Here is a 19394-nt window from a genome sequence, read left to right on the forward strand (position 1 = left end):
TGCTCATTTTGGTATCATGGTTCATCTAGAAGATGTATTCTTAATATTTTTTGTCTATTGAAGACTTTCTCCTTCTATCCTTGGAAATTTTTTGAGTGTGCCGACATTTTTTCTAAGATGTTTAGTTTTCTTTTGTCACTGTTCATAATCACATGCAATTATTTTATGGTTTGTGATCTTCATCCTTCTTGGTGTCTAAGTGAGTTGCTTATAACCATTTAAATGATCATTTAATAGTATTGGCTCTTGTGAGATCAGTAGAGGATAGTTCTAAAGGTTGGGTGTAGGAGGCTATAGGTAGTAAGAGCACCCAATCCAAAGGTGTTGAAATGGACAAGAGTTGATAGAAACAAAAATTTGATAAGATAAATTTATTCATGTCCAACAAGAGACCACCAAAGGGTCTAAGGAACTGAAAACTTACAAACTAGGAAACTACCAATGGCAGGAACAACAAACGATGACCTAGAAAGAGCAAGAGGAGAAAGAAAAAGAAGAAAGGGGATTTTTGAGGGAAGACTTCATGTCCTTCCTCGGCCGAAAGAAATATAGAACCGAAGATCGTCCCTAAGTACCATTGGAGGTGGAGTGTCATTGCCTAGTGAACCCACTACGAGGTCTCACGAATTTGGTGTGACCAAGAATGTGATTGTTTCATGCCCCTTGAGGGGGACATGGGTGAGTAGAAGTTGGTGATACGTTGATTTGAGGCTTGGCTCCAAGGAAAAAGAAGTTGCAAATTGCGATCAAGAAATTGTATGGTCTCCTAAAGATAAAACGACGGGCAACTTTGATCAATGTATCTGAAAAGGGACAATAGGGATCTGCAATCTATGAAAAGGTAGTGAAACCTCCCTCTAATCTCATAGTAGATGGGACAACGAAAAATGAAATAGATCTTTGTTTCCATCTCAGATAAGGTACATAAGTGACAAATTCAATCCTCTTTGTCAAAGTGGTGGTCAATCTGAACACGAAGCCTATGGTGTGACACAATGCCAAGCCAAGTAGGCACAACGCATTACAATCTCGTCCTCAATATCCAGGAAGTGTTCAATATAGAAGGCCATCCGTGGAGAAATGGGCAAGAAGAGAATGCACTAACAATACATGCAACAAATTGGCAAGGGGGTAAAAAGGCACTAACTCTAAAGTTGGCAATCAAAATCTTGAAGGAAAGAGAAGCAAGACTCCTATTCCACAAGTTGGATGGGAAGGACGATCTCTCCCATTGAGGATGCATGAGATGGGAGACATTTCTTTTGCATGGAAGGCACAATAATTACAATCCACAAATTGTTTTTTTTTTTAGGCTAGGCATGCAAATAAAAAAGATGGAATTAATGGTTGTATTCGCATCCTCAAGGTATGCTTTTAGGTTTTGTTAGGCATAATCTTTTTGGGTTTTGTTAGCAAATAATCTTTCCTACCTTCTAATAAGTGTTGTATGTCAATATTGAGTTATTCGAACATCCCTTGGTTGTTTGCATCTTTGTGTGCTATAGAAATCATGTAGTATTTCATATTGCATAATTGTAACACTCTCATCACCAATCCTTTGAATCAATCATTTGTTTCAGTTAGGCTAATATATGCACCTCGAAGCCTTAGTTTATGTCTTTCTCTTTTCATCCATCGTATGATTTATGTTTCTGCTATGTATATTAATATCATTGTATAGAAGTCATTTTAAAGCATCGCTTGCAGATGTCGTAGCACTGCCTCTTTTTGTATGGTTTTTTCAAATGCATCGATCTCTTTGAATTTGTATGAGAAATAAACCGAGAAGATACATGTCCCTTCATGGAACATGTTTATTCATTAATATAATTAATATAATAGAAAACTTAATTTTATATATATTTCATAGGTTTATGCTACTAAAGCTACCAAAACATTAACACTCCCTCTTAGCTAGGGAGAATAAACATAGGACATGTATTACACCATTGGTAATATTTGGTATGAAAAAATTTAAAGATATCTTTGATCAGAAGATATCCACTATTTTGATATCACTAGTATTCGGTCTTCTAGAATATCAACACACAATATCCACCATATACTCGACAAGGTTTAATATCACATCTGATATAATGAGTATTAGTCTCCCAAAATATTGACATTTGATATTCATCGAGTACTCAAGAAGTTTTAATATCACATATGATATCATGAGTATTGGCCTCCCAGAATATCAACATATTATATTCACCAAGCACTCAATAAGGTTTGATATCACATCTGATATCATTAGTATTGGTCTCCCATAATATCAACATTGAATATGCACCAAGTACTCAAAGGGTTTTGATATCACAATAGATATCATGAGTATTGGTCTCCCAAAATTTCGACATTTGATATTCACCAAGTACTCTTTGAGTAATGACCTTCCAAAATGTTGAGATGAAAGATATTCACCAAGTACTATGAGTAATGGTCATCCAAATGCTCAAGTCGCATGATATTCACCAACTACTTTGTGTAATGGCCTCCAGGACATCAATTTGCATAACACTCATCATGTACTCAAAAAAAAAAGTTTATAAAGTATGTACACGTGCATTATCATTTGCTTACCATATAAAACATCCAACATGCAAAGTATAATCTGTCATGATCTACATAGACATCGCAAGATATCCATCATAATAGAAAGTTATTGTATGATCGTCACCTTTCAATAACTTTTGCAAATACAAGTGATGATCATTTGGAAGTCGTCACTTCCTCATGATGTTAATAGGGGGTAGACCCATTATGTCCTACAATCACACGCATGATACCAAAAGTTTACATGACATCAAAACTCCCTCTAAATCTAATATGATCAAGATCTTCAAAGATCAACTAAAACATATCCTCTATTCACTCTTTCATAAGGATGTGTCAAACTCCTTTTGAACATCAATCTTCATAGCTCCTCATCCAAAGTTATCTTTGAAGAAGTGTCCCTCTGAATCTTATATCAATCTTCCTTTTCCTACAAAAACATTCTCAAAAAAAATCAAGGCAAATGCCTCTTATAGTTTATAAATAAGAATGTTAACATTAATTAGAATGTTCGTAATTTAACTCATGTCCATTAGTAACAACATAAACGATTATAACATCTCTTTATTGTCAATAATAGAATTACGATAACACATTACTTTATATATATATAAGTGTTCCTTTTAGATGATATATACTCCTACAAATTCAATATTTATAGTTATCCCTTAAATTTCATCCTCTTTTAATATTCTTATATAACAATATTGGAGATTTATAGTATTTAACATATTCCTACGTACATTATGGTGGGTCCCCATCCCTCACGGCATATGCAATGTCCCTCCTTAGTGACATAAAAACCTAGGGCAATCAAAACTATTAAATAGGTCTATGCAAAGACGAAAAAAGAAAGAAATAAATACTTGTAGCCATCGTGGCTACTATCAATTTGAATTGAAATCAGCCTTCATTGTTCCTCTATCTCTATCTCTATCTCTCTGAGATAAGCTCTTGTGAGTATAGATACTTGACCCATACAAAAGGGAGCGAGGGTGTTAAGAAGTTGCTTAAATTTTATTTCTACGAGGATCTTAAATAGTAAAAGGATTTCTTTCGTTCGTCCTTTGACTTCTCGAGGACACTTGTTTTATGTACCTTCCATAACTTTATTTTATATGTTTGCCCCTCAATCTTGGTTGGAGAGTGTTGTACAATTATGTGTGGGTCGGTGTCTAAAGGCTTCCCCAAACCACATGTTATCAATATGTACCATGTATGGATCAAAGTTACCCGCGACTCCAGCCAAGGCTCGATCAATGAAATCAAAGGTCGAATCATTAAATAATCAAGCTTCCGCCTTTCAACATCCCTTTCCTTTGGCAAAGTTTATTTTGTGTTGATGTTCGAGTTAATATATTAATTGTGAATACTTCTGCAAATACGTGTGGTCACTGTTTCCCCTTTGGAGGGGTGATGAGACGTGTCTCTTCCATTTTTCCCACGCGCCTCTTCATTCATTTATTGCGTTAATCTATTTGTAATGAACCGTCAATATGACTGGTGTTCGCACATCCTTCATCCTATGAGGTGATTTGTTAGCTAGACTCATCTCCTCCACGGTGGTATTGTTCACCATCCATTTGTATCTTGATTACTTTACTCATGTTTCAAAGTCAATGAGACTTGTGTCTGATACTAACGATCGGGGTGATAAAGTCAATACTAAATACCAGTAGCCCTCTTTCTTCTTTTAGCGAGATGCAGCAGTAGATCCCTCCTCTGTGCCTCCAGATTTCTAAGAATAGTTTAACGAGCACCATATCAGATCCAAGGGATCCACATATTTTGTCTTGTCTTATCAGGAAATATGTGGAATCGCAACTAAACTATTTAGCTCTCATGTATTTCAAGTGATTATTAGAATAATAAACTCTTACGTGTTTTAAACTCTCCCTGCCAGTGTAAATGCCACCGTTGATGGACTGAATACCTTCGTTTGTATATGAATTATGAACAAGATTAAAAACAAACAATGCAAGACAACAAAGTCCTAAGATAATCACTCCCTACAGCGCCACAACAGACGTAAGGTAGGAAAAGACGCTATTGGATCCTTGATTGGTTTTAGTTTCTACATTTTAAAAGGATAAAGTATTAACAGCATCTTATTATCAAATGACATGATGCAATAAAGAAAATCTAAGAAGGAAGCAACAAAATAGATTGCATTTACTTGGTGCTAACAATTATTACCCTGGAGAAACATCACCTACTCTGCAGCCTGTGTTCTGGTGTAGCTGACCCCATGAGTTCTAAAAATTTACGTGCTGATATTCCACAGGAACTATAAACCTGGACGGAACACCAGCATACTTTTTCATTCTAACTTTTTTTTAATACAAAATTTGCGTAAAAGCAGAAGTTGTTCATTTCAATTGGTGTATTGAGCCAATTCTATTTATGCTGCCACTAGGACCTTTTTCTAGGGGCTGTCGTGCCACCAAGTAATTAAAACCATAGTTCCAAGAATCACGGCGATTCATGCGATTCACGCGATTCGGCGATTCGATTCAAGCCAAACGATTTTTTGTGAATCGGTGAATCGAATCAGCGATAAAGGGTTTATGAAATAAGTTACTCGCTAAATTTCAAGGGTTTTTTAAATTTTCCGATTCATGGCCGATTCGATTCCGATTCATGGCCGATTCACGATTTGATTCGGCCTTGCCGATTTCGATCCGATTCCGATTCTTGTTACTTTGATTAAAACCTTCACCTTTGATGAAAAAATAGTACAAAGTCAAGGTTGAATAGCCACCCTTACCACACAAGCATTTTTTGCAGCAGGAACATGCTAGAAAATATAAACAGCAAACAAACGGTACGGTCTTTTAATTGCCAAGGAAACAAAAAATTAAACACTTTTCATCGATACAAAATACGGACGAGCCTAACAATAAATTCAAGACAGCATGAAATCAAAAAACAATCATACAAAGAAAATATCTGAAGAGGTGAAACTAGATCAAATTTTGCCAGAGGTGTGCAAAAATAGCAATGTGAGAAATAAATGTCAACAATGCACTTGATTGTCCCTGCAAAATACCATTATAACTTTCTGAAAAGATCTCATGGATAACATTATTGTTGGGGGCAAAATTTAGTCAGCAAAAGATTACACTTTCGTACATTATCTACCAGTTTTCTTCATCATTGGAGAAAGCTAGTTCAACATAATGTAAAGAAAGAATTACCTGCAAGAGGCGTTGCTCTAGCACCGAAGCGAGACCAGGATAATGAATGGCCATTAAGCCATTAAGTGCAGTTGCCCAATCAACAGATGCAGGAATTAAGAATGGTACTACTTCATCCTATGATTGCCATTTCATGTATACTTTTCCATCAGGGTTCAGATGATATTTTACACTCTCTCTGATGCAATACTGCTAGACATTTAATTACCCAAATGGATCTAACATCCAGTCAAGTTACAAACTTAAATGTGTTTTTGCCCCTGTGCTTGATCAATTCTTTCTTAACCTCCAGATATACTTCGGCAAATAATATTCATGCTAAGAGATTGGTCCCAGAAACAATTGCAAGCATTATGCTTTATCTAAAGCATTACAAGAGAGCAACCCAATTGAAAAGAAATTGATGTGGACAATAGTCTACATCCTGAAGCATGAAATTTTCATCTGGAAATGCATGATTAGTATTGATATTATGACGTAGAAAACACATATTACAAAGCTTCTTTCAGCTGGAAAGTCTTTAATATGCGCCGGGCTCTGTCATACTCATTGAGCTCAACTAACATCCTTTTCAACCGACGAGCAAGTCCTGAAATATCTTCAGTACTGGCACCTAAAGCTTGCTTTTTCTCAAGCTCTTTTCCAAGTGTTGTTATGAAGTCAACCAAAGGATGTAATTTGTAGCTGCAAAAGAAAATTTTGATTAGCACAATTCTATTATAACATTAACACGAGGAGAATTAATGTATCCTGGAAAAAATAACAGATTTTCACAAAATTTTATGCATTTTAAATTTGACCTTGCACTAGATTAGAAAGAATAACAACCACTTTTTATTTTAGACATAAATATCTCATCGCAATATTTCAATAGGATGAATGAGGGGATGTTGAGCTGTATGGGGCAAATAATTCCATCAACCATGTGTTGGGAAATATGGAAGGAAAGAAATAATAGGATTTTAAAGGAGCTGGCAATGTCTAGGGAAGTATTTATCACAAAGATTGAGGATTCATTTGTACAGCTAGTTAATGAAACAGCAAAAAGGAGATCAAAAAAAAATATCTCCTTTACAAACAGAGATAATGAATTGAACAAGAGTTTTGAGAGGCTGAGTGTTCCAAAGGATTTTGAACCAACGCAGCAAAAAGAAATCAAGATTTTGAGGAAAAGCACAAAATGGAAATGTCCAAATATAGGATTGGATCAAGATAAATTTTGATGGCGTCTTTAGGTTGCCACCTTCTCTCTCCAATTATGGCTGCCACCTCCTTCAGCTTTCTGAGTCTTTTGGGCTTGTGATTCTAAACAGCCTCTTGTGCTTGACTGGCTCTAAGCTCTTTACCCGCTGGCCTCAATGTGTTGATGCTAGTGTGGTGGACTATGTGCTTACCTATACCTCCTCCATTCCCTTCATCCACAATTTCAGTAACCTCTCACATCCCATTGGCCGATCATGCCCTCTTCAACTTCATGATTCATTCTCTCCCCCCCACCCCCCACTCTCCATCTCCTCTCGCTCACTTTGTCCCACCCCCGCACCCTCTTCTTCTTCCCAGAGACTGACCAGGACCTCTTCACCCTCCATCTTAGACATCTCCCCCCCCCCCACCGCTTCACGGACTCTAGCCAAGCATCTTCCATGTTCGACTTATTGACCATAGTGATTTCGAAGTCAGCTCTCCTCTTCATCCTACACCACACCGCTCCCTCCTCCCTCATACCCAGACGTCATAGCACCTACCCTATGAACCAAAGGTATGATGATGACAATAGAAACATTCACTGCTCTTTGAGGTCGGCCTTTGTTGCTAGCTCCCCCTCTTACACTCACCTGAGTCTATCTTACTAACACATCCTTCGACACAAGAAGCGATTGTTCATTTCTTCTCAATGTAGATCCTTTTGTGACACACTTATCCGCAACCCCAAGATTTTCTAGTACATCTTGTTCCCCCATCACCCCCCACCTCCCATACCTCCACACTTTATTATATCCCTGGCCAACCCTCTATTTGCCTCACCCACCTTTCCCACTACCACATTTTCACCACCTCCAGCATTTACAAGATTGTCAAATCCATGAGATGCAATAGGGCAAAAGATGAGGAAGGGTTCCAGGCTAAGCTTTTCACGCTTGGCATCCCAATCTTGGGCTCCTTCCTTCCCGCACTCTTTAACAAGGTGTTGTGTATTGGTTTCCCTGTTTCTTAGTCAAGACACGTGATCTATCTGATACATAAGTTTAGAGTGGCTTCTGACCCCGACAACTATAGGACCATCATGATCAAGCACACTTTGGCCAAACTTTATGCCACAATGTTGAACACTATCTTATCCAAGGTGCTTCACAAGAGACTTTGTTGGACCAGGGCCAAGCTGGGTTTCAAGCTAACAATCTGACTATGGACCATAATCTAACTTTGTGTGCTATTATAGAGGAGGCTCGGCACCGCTTAGCAAAAGTCTATTACTGTTTTGTGGACTTCCGTAACGCCTTTGATTTCATCCCACAAGTAGCCCTCTTCCAAATTTTTCTAAGATGTTATTGACAACTGTTATGAGGCTCTATGAGACTGTTGTGGACAAATTCAGGACTCTAGAGGGTTTCTTCAATCCTATTCTGAGCACTATTAATGCGAAGTAGGGTTGCCCTCTCTCACCCACCTTATTTGGCATCTATCTCGATGAGTTTGAGGCTTTTCTCAAGGACCTGATGGATGTTACTTGCATCAGATTATGATCTCGATCCTTCTCTTTGCTAATGATGATGTTCCTATGGCCTCTCTAGAGGGTCTTCAAAGGCCTCTTGATGGGTTAGCATCCTTTTGTGACTTACATCAGCTTGTTGTAAACCTGAGTAAGACCTAAGTCATGGTCTTCAACTGCTTGAAGACTTCACATTTACATTTTTAATGCCGAGGTTAGGAGGTCGAGATTACTTCCTCTTATACTTACCGCGAGGTTAAGTTCTCTAGACCTCACTTCAGCTTGAGACCACCCAATCAGCCTAGGATCAACAAAGGGATGGGCTCCCTTGCTAGCTGGAGAGATAGTGTTTCAGCCATCATTTTCAAGAAACTGTGTCTAAGTTGTCCCCCCTAGACTCCTTAGTTAGACCACTTGTTTTCTATGACTCTATGGTGTGAAGCCCCTCCCTTGATTTGGATTGAGCCTCGATCAAGTGAGTTCAGATGCTTCTCCTCCAACGTATTACCAAATGCCATCAATCCACTCTGCAAAGTATTATTCTTGTTGAGTTTAGTGTCGACCCCTTCAAGTTGGGGGCTATCTTTGATTTGATATGGTTTCTCTACCGCCTCTGTACCTATGCAGATTTTGCGGTGGGTCGGCACCACTACTCTTGTTTGGCCTATTGCTCTTCAGTATCCATCATTGAAACTGCCATTGCCACCAGCGCTTGTCAGTACGCTAAGGCTATGATTTTGTCGGGTTCAACTGGGATTGAGATTGACAACCTTCCCCTCTTCTAGTTTTCACTAGATACTCCTGCTCACCTCCTCCCTTCACAACAAGAGCTGAATGGGCATGTCAAACTTGACATTTATAGATGGTACATTGCTACGATTTGGAGTAATCCCATGGGGGGGTTACATCTACGAATGGCCTTCTACACTAAGCAATTTTTGGATATCCCAGATGGGACTATTGCACAGCTGTTGATGTCAGTTTTATACCACTACATAACATATAGCAATTGATACTTGATATAGAATACCAAACACTCAACCCTCTCTTGAATAGTAAATACTCATGAAGAACATGAGAAAACTCCAAGGTTCCTTACACTTGCAGATACTAACTCAGTTATATTAATGTGATTCCTTGGTTAATCACGTAGGCGGGCTTATGTTGTTCTTTAAAGGATGTTAAACTTTTGGTGTGGCGGTGATGAAATCTAGCTTTGCAACATATATTGACTTGACTTTCTCAATTTACTTTTCCTATTTATCTCACTTCCAACTTTGCTCTTCAAAACTCCAACTACTAAACTACTTGTTGCTTTACTTCTACTCCTATGAATGGAAAGATTAGCAAATTGACAGGGAAAATAAGATGAAAGCTTGCCAGAGGCACTACCTCCATAGATGAAATGATTCAAGGGAAAAAGACTAGATTACCACGCAAGGCTTCCTAACAAGCCGCTAGGATGCTAGTGGCCTAGTTTATGGATCCCTATCAAACATCCACTAATATCACCATGCAACTATCCATCTATTCTTACTCTTGCTTAACAACTTTCTTGAAATAAAATCTACTTCAACAACTTCAATGGAATTTAACTTTAACTATTGGAAGTAGAAACCATGCAATAACACCAAGTGTTCTTAATCACCATGCAAGACACAACAATGATAAGAGAAGCAATTTTGGTATTATATAAGCAACAATTTTCTTCAAGCCTTTACAAATGAGGGCAAATGGCCTTATATAAGGGTCAAAAATAAAACCAACATTAGAGATTATGAGGCAAAATCAACGATCTAGATCGAATCCCAAAAACCCTAACTAGGGTTGCCACCCCATCGGCCAATGAGAAAATGCCACCTCATCAATGGACCAATGAAAAAAAAGAAAAGTGGCAACCAATGAGAAGGCACCAAAATGATAGCCAATCAAAATTAAACACTATTCCTACCCAAGAAGAAAGATGAGATTGCCACTTGGGCTTACATCAAATGATCCTCTAATATAATTCTACCCTTTTCTTTCATCTTCTTAGCAAAGGCAATGAACTTGGCTAGCCTGTCATTGACTTCCTTCGTGGGAGGGCAAGGCGTGTGCTTCATCTTGAGCTCAACTGAATTCATCATGTTGCTTGCTGCTTGCAATGCCTTCTCATATTCTTTCGCATATCCGATAAAGGCATTGAGGGAGACAAGGGTACCCAAATGCTTCTTCCTGATGGTGAACTTCCCCAAGTCATCCAATCTCAATCCAAACTCTGTATTATTGACGTTCTCCTCTTTGATATCTTCAAAATCAAGTGCAACCCCAACATCGCTCATCATGGTTGAAATGGAAGTGTCAACACCTAGGCTGTGTTATGCAATCTCATTCTGTATCTCTTCAAGTATCCTCAAGCTGATGGTCAACATACCAAGACTCCACCATATTCCTTCCTCCTTCATCCACCAACTTGGTTCTCTCCAAATATCTCTCCAGTAGCCCAATAACTCCCTGTAGCTTGGGAATGGCTAGGTCCTTGATTGGAAGGAAATCCTTTCACTCCCCTTCAAATGTTTTGAATTTGTCTCTAATAGCCACCAATGACCTGAATGTCGAGATAAAGGAAGGCAAGAAATTTCACCCACCTTGAATTATATCACTAATCCAATCTATGATTTCGTGCAACTCAGCCGATATCCCTTCTATGTTGCTCCTACTGTCTTGCAGAAGGGTTGCCTGATGCAACTATTGGATAGGCAGGCAATCTCTCCAATACTTGTTTTCGGCCTCCAACTTTACAATCCTCTTGTTTGCTTTCCTCAAGCTTTCTCTAATTGAAACCATGCCTTCCTAGATCTCCTCACACTCCATGTCATCAATGATTCTTCCCAAATCATGCTCTACTATCTCATACTCTTGGGCTTATCTCATCCACTGCCTTGCTAACCTTTGGTATAGCAATCTAAACTTTTCATTGACCCCAATCATCACTCCTGATTACCTTTGCCACCGTTTCTGCAATTTGTTTATGTTTCCCACTATCTTCCTTTTCCACTAACCCTTGAATAACTTCAACTGTTCGACCAATCACCACCTTGTCTCTTGGCATAAGCATTTGCCTTAACCATAGTGGTGCAGTGCAACTTCCCAAATCTAGATCCGGTTCAACTAGCAAAGCATCACCAACAGCCTCAGGCGCTTGGTTTACTTCCTCAATATCAATTGTCCTATCCTCTTTTTCACTAGTGACTACCATATTATCTCCATGCTGGTTCTCCAAGAGAGGAGAGTATTCAGTACTATTACTATAACCACTTGATTCTGAATCAGAGCTCACCTCTACCGCGCCCCTTTGTCCACTTGTATTAACCTCTTGGATCTTAGCCTCAATTATGCTCTCCCTTGATGGTGTTGCATTCTGTCTCTTTGTTGCAGGCTCCTAATGTTCTTTGTTTTTCTCAAACTCCAAATTTCTCTTCTTGCTCTTAACTTCTCTTTGTTGTTGGCTACTGTCCCCACCTTTATGTCCGACTGACTCTGTTGAACCTTCTTTCTCTGGCTTCATCTTCTCATAAGGCGTACTTTCCGACTTTGTAATTGCCTTAACTTCTCATTGTACCATGACTAATTGTCCTTGTAACTACCTCTAAGGAAGGATCCTGATGATCATCAAAATCCACTGGACCCAATTTTGTTCCATCCACTATATCATAATCTTCTCTTAGCACATTTTCATCGTCTTCCACTTGATTAGGAATATCAAGGCCTCTCCATCTGATTGCCCTCATCATGCCCAGTGACAACCTTGAGAAAGCTAGCTTCCTCACATGAAAGTCATCCTGTGCATTGGCCCAAAAATCTTCTATAGTAGGAATATGTTTGAATGTGTTTTCGTGAGATGCCTTGATAAGACCATTAGGATTGAATCCCTGTCTTGCTCTATACTATCCTAGATGATACCATTCTAACTCCTTCGCAGCTACAAAGGTGACAGGATTGGGGCAAGTATCATTGCCTATTCGAAATGAGAAGGTAATCCATGTCTCACCTTTAAGTTTCATCATCTTGTCATAATGCTCGAGTTGTCTATCCAACTCCATTAAAACTATTTTGTCGAGTGGGTACCTTGGAAGTCTCTTGGGACAAACTGTACCTCCTTTTACTCTGATATATGTGAATTGTGGAAATTGGATGGACCAACTCCCATATTTCTTAACTTTTGCTTCCGCTTCCGATGAGAGCCTCCTAGTAGGTGTCCCTTGTAATATTCTTACCGTCTTCATAGCAAAGGCATCATAAAACATCTTATAATCTTTGGTGTTGTGTAAATGAAGCTGTAGATAGCACTCATGCACCAAACATTGCCCCAGCCCATTGTCAATCACTCCTACGGCCTTATGTCCAAGATGTTCATATAGTCTCGTAATTAGATAGAAAAGGTAGGACCCCATGTAGAATTGCTTTCCTTTTGAATTTGTATTGTCCTTGGTTGCAACTCTAAATTTTCACTAATAATTCTAGCCCATCAAACTTTCTCTTTACATTTCCAATTTCATCAATAAAATAGTACATCCCGTTCTCCAATTGCATACCTTGAGCCACGTCCATGATTCCACTGAGAAGTACAATAAGGTCACCATAATCTGACTTGGTGAGCTTTGACGACTTGCTGACTCCCTTCTTGCCTTCTTGTAACCAATTTTGCTTTAAATGAATGAAGTAGGCATCCTAATTATCTTGAAAGAACTTGGTTGTTTGATCCATCATTACCACTGTCATGCCTTTATGTTGGGGAATATTGAATACTTTTTCGACCATTTGTCCGCTAATGTTAGCCAACACTCTCTTCCCTTCATCAAAAACGAAGGACTTGGTCACAATATCGAATCGGGATGCACGCTCCATTACCAATTCCGAACAAAGCAAGATAGGAGGGAAAGCTGTCCCGTGTACAGTTCTGCTCTTGTAGATCTTCTTCGCCATGGGGGATTTCCTTCCTTTAATCTATCCTCCAACTGTACCATATTCACTGTGTCGATATTGGTCACTTATTCGCCTCATTTTTGAGAAGGTGGTCTTAGGTATCATGTTTTCCTTATCTTTTTTGGTATTCATTCCCTTTGGATTCTTGCTTGTACTAACCTCCGCCATCCTAAACACTTATTTCTGCCTCTTCGCTCTAAATGATATGAACTACACTTATAAATCTCCCAACCTCTTTCTATCGATGGAATCTCTCTTATTTCTACCTCTCCAAATCCTATCTCTACACTTATAATCGCTTCTCCAACCTAGGGGTGGTACTACCACTTATTTCTACCTCTTTGGTACCTTAGGATGGACTGCACTTATATCTCCCAATTTCAACCCTAGGGTGGTCTAGCTTATTTCTACCTCTCCAAATGTCCTATCATGAAATCTACACTTATATCTCCCAACTTCAGCCTATCAATGGAGATGATGAAGTGGTGGATGAAAAGTGCAAGAAGAAGATAAAGAAATGAACCAAGCAAGAACAAGGAATAAAATCCGCCATTAAAACCAATCTTCACCTCTAGAGATGAATGAAAATCTTACCTTAAATCTGCCTTCTACCAACAATTGGGCCTCTTCAAATTCAGATGTGATCTCAAAAATTTCAGTCCTCCAAAATGTGATGCCTTAGCAAATGGATTACTTGCAAAAATCTGCTCCTTTCACCAAATTTCGACCTCCTTGCCAAAATCACCCAACTAGAAGGAAAATCACTGCCCTAGGGCAGAAAAGTCTGCTCCAAATCATAATTTTGTTCATCTAAATTTGGCCACACTTGCAAAAATCAGACCTCAAAGAACCTTGTCTCTCCACCAAACAAAATCACCCCAGCTGAAGGAAAAAATTCGCTGCTCTAGGAGGAAAATCAGACCTCCAAAATTGTCCGATCTTGCCTAAAATCAAATCTTCACCCACAAATTTGCCTTAGGGCAGAAATTGCCCAGCCTCTAGGAAGAAATTCGCTGCCAAAAATGGAAATCCTCAAGCCAAAATCGCTGCTAAAGGACAAATTCGCCTAGCTAGAAGAAATCCCCCAACACCAAGCAAGAGGAGTGGAAATGGAATGAGGAAATAAGAAAGGGGAAGCCCCTTCTTATATCCTCTTGTTGACCTCCCGAGTGGGCCGACCTGCCTGGAGGGAAACAAAAACTTAAGTTAAAACCCCCAAAATGGCCCAGTTTTAAATAAAACATGAAAATAACTAAGCCCCAAAGAGAAATTGACCCTTTTAATTGCCAGTTTGACCCAGAATTGCAAAATAGAAATAAGGTAAGTCTAGGAGATGTCAAAATTTTCATTTAACAACATTTTGGCAATTAAAATATCATTAAAATCGAATCTAGCAAACCAAAAATCATTTTTTTCCAAACTACGAATTTCCTTTAACATTTTTAAAATCCTCTAGGAAAAATTTCAACCAAATTAATGAGATTGTGCAATTTAATCCAATTTCAATTTTGCAATACAATCTCAATTTTTTAACAAAATAAATTTTCATGGCAACGAAATTCAAACTCTAAAAATTCACTATCAAGATTTCTTTTCACCGAAAAATTTCAAGATTTTCCAAAACAACTAAATCTAAAATTCATTTTGAAAATGTTCAAGCTTGTTCAATTAAATCAAGTTTTCAAAATCCATCTTAAGTCCAATTTTATCCTGCCAGTTATCATTTTAGCCATCAAAAAATATGTTGTTGTTGAAACCTATTAGGCCTAAGGACAAAATTACATGTCCCGAAAAATCTAGTTTCGCACCATGTGAAAACAAACCAGATCCCTTCCTGGCCCGAAGGCGTCCAAGGTGTAAAATCGCCAATTCAAAAGCCTCTAGACAACTCCAAATTTTGCTACTGCAACCAAAAAATTCCCAACACCCACGAAAATTGCCAAGGCTAGCCCGAAAAAGGGGGTTCCCAAAAATTTTGGGCCGATGGTGTGAAAACCTCACAGCAACGCCCAGGCTATTTGTAACGACACTAGAGCCACGCTATGCGTATCTCCCTGGGTTCCTTTTGGGTTGGTTCTCACAAGCTTTGAATCCAAACCATTGACCACATTAATAGGGAGGACCGGATTTGTCAACTATGTACCTTAGCTAAGGTGGAGACTAAGACTCACTTCATATTCCGATGCTCTATTAGCATGAATGCTAATGGTATTCCTTTGGGGTAGTATCATAAGCACTGCCGTAGCATGTGGAGATTGTTATCATGATTGACATGTTTCATTCATGCCTGTGTTTGTCATTGATGTCAACATAGCAATATTTTCGTGAAGACTGGCAGAGTAGCAAATAGAGAACGAGGTCGTACAGACAGAGAATTGATGATCAGGTCAAGCGCAGTTAAGGACGTGTTCTCCACTGTGTCCTGATAACAAGGTTAAGTGTGCATGAAGTAAGTCGAAGATATGGAGAAGATATGCTTGATTTATAGAGGACAGTATACAAACAAAGTATCTAAGAAACAGTTACTAATGAATGGATTGTATCTCCTAACAGAGATAGAATTGTGATATGCAAAGTTAGACAATGACAGAAGACAATCTGATGATGACGTTAATGAGTGCGCAAGGTCTGGAGTCACACGTGTGAGAAGTTGTAAAGACTGTAAGTCGACAGTGTTATATAATTGTAAAATAATTAATTATCTTAATAAGATCCTATTGTAATTAACTTGGAAAGCCTCAAGGCCAACTCAAGGAATTATTTTGAGGACATGGTATAAAGGAAGGATGTTTTCCTTGTTTGGAAATGTGGCTGTGAGTGCATGAAGTGCGAAGTGTGGGAAAAAAAAGCAGAGTATTTGGTAAATGCGAATAAGCGGTCCAAAGGATTATTGGATGTGAAGTTGGCGATTTGGTATCGAGATCAAAATAAGAGAAGTCAAGTTGACAGGACAAAGGAAGAGGAAGTACAAGTACAGTTCGTTTCTATTATTCTGCAAGGAATAATACAAAGATCAGTTGGACAGTAAGTTTAGTGGTCTTGCCCTTGAAGCTGTTTGGACAGTGGGTTCATCTGTCTTCTACAACTCCTAACAGAGTAGGGTCGAAATCTCCTAACAGGGATTCAAAGTCTCCTAACAAGGATTTATATGTACTTAATGTATTTCATTGGCACCTAATAGGGTCCATCCTCTAACAAGGAATACTTATATTAGTACATCATATCCCCACCTGAGTTTTCCCTCTGATCAAGGGTTTCCCTAGTTAAAATATCTAATGTTATTGTGTATGAGTATCTTGTTGTGGTTGCTGATTATATTGCTCATATTGATAAGGATTAATAAGGTTGATAATTGTTGTAATAGTTGGATAACTGATTCACCCCTCCCCCCTCTCAGTTATATTGGTGGACTTTACTTTCTACATGCCCCACCTACTATGAGATTAGAGGGAAATATTACTACTTTATTCTAAGATTGTCGGTCCCTCTCTTTCTTCTTCAGTTACACAGACCAGAGGTGTCTGGCGCCTTACCTTTAGGAGACTATGCAACTCCATGACCATACTCTACAGCTTCCTTTCCCCCAAAGCCAAGCCTCGAATCAGCTTATCATTGCCTCCTTCTCACCCTACCTCCTAATTAGGGTGTGAAGCGTCTGGTCAACACTTCTACCACTACTCATTCCAAATCCATTAGACCTTGCAGCATGATTACTCAATAGCATCACCCCTCCAAAAGTACTGAGAGACACACTAGGATTATTGGTTGCCCTAGACATTACCCTTCTATGCTGGATTTCTTTACACCAAGGAAGGATCCCTAGTCCTTGCCTTGGTGGTGTTCTTGTTCTTGTGCTTGATCTTGCTTCTCTCTCACTTTCTTCTTTACTCATTATCTGCTCTTTCTCGGACACCATTTAGTGGTCCTGTTGTTGTTAGTCTCCTTCATTGTACGCTTTCAGTCCCTTAGACCCTTTTTGTGGTCTCTCGTTGAACATTAATACATTTATCTTGTCTTATCTTATCTTGGGAAATTCAGGACTGGGTAAGGGAGGATGCTTAGTTCGACACTTGAATAGAATGATAATGGGCAACAGTGCTGAGCACATTAGGGAAGCTTCAAATAATATTGAAGAATTTTGAGCTTCTCTGAAAGGTCTCGAACTGGGGAAAAGGCTGGGGGCAGAACATATCGATTTGGAAGGGGATTCAGAAATAATGTAACTTGCAGCTGGCACTTACAAAGATGGCTGAAACCAACAAACAAAATATTAATTCAGTGCATAGAATATACGATCAGCAGTCATATTTATCAGGAAGGGAATGGTGAAGCAGATTAATTGCAAAATATGGCAGCTAGGAAAGAGGAAAGTAAAGAGATATTATGTACGATAGGGAATTGAGTTTTAAGGAATTTCACTGAAATAGGCATGAGATGATGGGCAAGTGGAATACAGATGGGAAAGATAGAACGAAAAGATAAAAAACAAAATTGCAGAGATACTTCATAGTTGGAGAGATTGATGAGTTAAGGAATCAATATGACATGTAGCAGAACTTGGGCCAAATAAAAAGGGTGTATGTTTGAAGGAATCTGTAGAATAGATGGCAGATTATAATTGCTATGGAGGGAACTGGATTTGAAAGGTGCATCAGGAGGAATTAGTGAAGGAGGCGTCTCATTTGCAGCATGCAACAGAAAACCTGGTAAGGTAAGGAGAATTTGATAGCTTCATGGTTATATAACTGGATGGGATACTGCAGGGCTAACAGTCTGTGGTGGACGTGCAGCCCATGAACAAGATATTGTCCCTTGCTGAGATACTTGGCTGAATAAAGAGCAGCAGGTCAAGCTGTCCCAGTTCAATGAGTGTTTTTGTTTAGTTTTTAGTTGGGGTTGGGTTGGAGGACAGCAGTTATGTATACAGTGTTGCTGGAAATGGATATTGATGAAATGTTTATTTATTATTAAAAAGGGTTGTAGAATGATGGTTTCTGGAGAGGGTAACTTATGGTCTATCAATGGATGTAATATTTTCTGGTATCATAAAAGGTGCTGGCCTATCCAGATAATAATGATCAAACAAAAAAAACTACTGGCCAATTTTCTTAATAAATTCTGGTTTTACTTCATCAAACATAAAGACAGGCAAACAAAGGGCTGCAAATCTGTGCTAATGCTTCTATCAGTAGAAAAAGTAACATGAATGAAGATTGAAAAGTGAGATGCATATAAAAATCAATATTAATTCCCCTACTGTTTCAATACATGTAACATGTAGTAAGCAAACAAAGAAATTGCTATGTGCACGTATTACAATTCACAATAAGGTAAGACTGAACCTACAAAAACTATAGACCTATTAAGCATAAGATGGCATTTTTCCTTGGAAAAAACAAAAATTAGTTAAATAACAAAAATAAATAGTAGCATACCTAAGTTCTCCAGACAAACTAGGACCAGTCCAAACACCTGATAATGCTGCAACAACCCTTTCAGTCCTTGTGACTGCATCATGAACATTCGGCACAATATTTCTTAAATGGGGTAACATTTTTGCACATAAAAGTTCATCAAGTGCGAGCTGTTCCAGAACAGGCATTGCCAAGATGTCTTTCCATAAAGCAATATTTTTAAGCAATCGAACAGACATGCCAAATTTGTATGCTGCAATCCGTGCTGCTTGGGATACAGAGTTCATGAGAGGGATACTCCACGTGGGCACCTGAGTTTCAAAACCATAAACTGAGAAGTTTCTAGGATAAAACATAAATATGAATTTTGGGAAAATGCTTCCACAATGTTTCCTAAAGTTAGACCATTGGTAGTATTATAGAACAAGAAATTTTGGGATCGTTTATTCTACTTTCGGTCCCTTAGACTGCTCTGGTCTCGTGGACGTCATTAAAAAGCATTCATTCATTCATTCTGAATTTCAAGTGTGTTAAAAAAATATAAGAACCAAC

At 38.6% G+C, this 19394-nt stretch overlaps 1 protein-coding gene across 1 annotated transcript in view; it reads right to left on the reverse strand.

Annotated features, from left to right (window-relative positions):
- Positions 1 to 5570: 5570 nt before the first annotated feature.
- LOC149533577 (GC-rich sequence DNA-binding factor-like protein) overlaps positions 5571 to 19394 on the reverse strand; it is a 54828-nt gene continuing 41004 nt past the window's right edge. Inside the window, exons 6-7 of the mRNA XM_089803183.1 lie at positions 18864 to 19153; positions 5571 to 6437 (exon numbers count right to left, since the gene is read on the reverse strand). Of these exons, the coding sequence (XP_089659309.1) occupies positions 6245 to 6437; positions 18864 to 19153 (483 nt within the window). The 3' untranslated portion in view covers positions 5571 to 6244. The remainder of the gene's footprint in view (positions 6438 to 18863; positions 19154 to 19394) is intronic.

The sequence above is a fragment of the Cupressus sempervirens genome, chromosome 10 (assembly GCF_028749045.1).
Source record: "Cupressus sempervirens isolate cs-2001-9-10 chromosome 10, ASM2874904v1, whole genome shotgun sequence".
Classification (NCBI taxonomy): domain Eukaryota; kingdom Viridiplantae; phylum Streptophyta; class Pinopsida; order Cupressales; family Cupressaceae; genus Cupressus; species Cupressus sempervirens.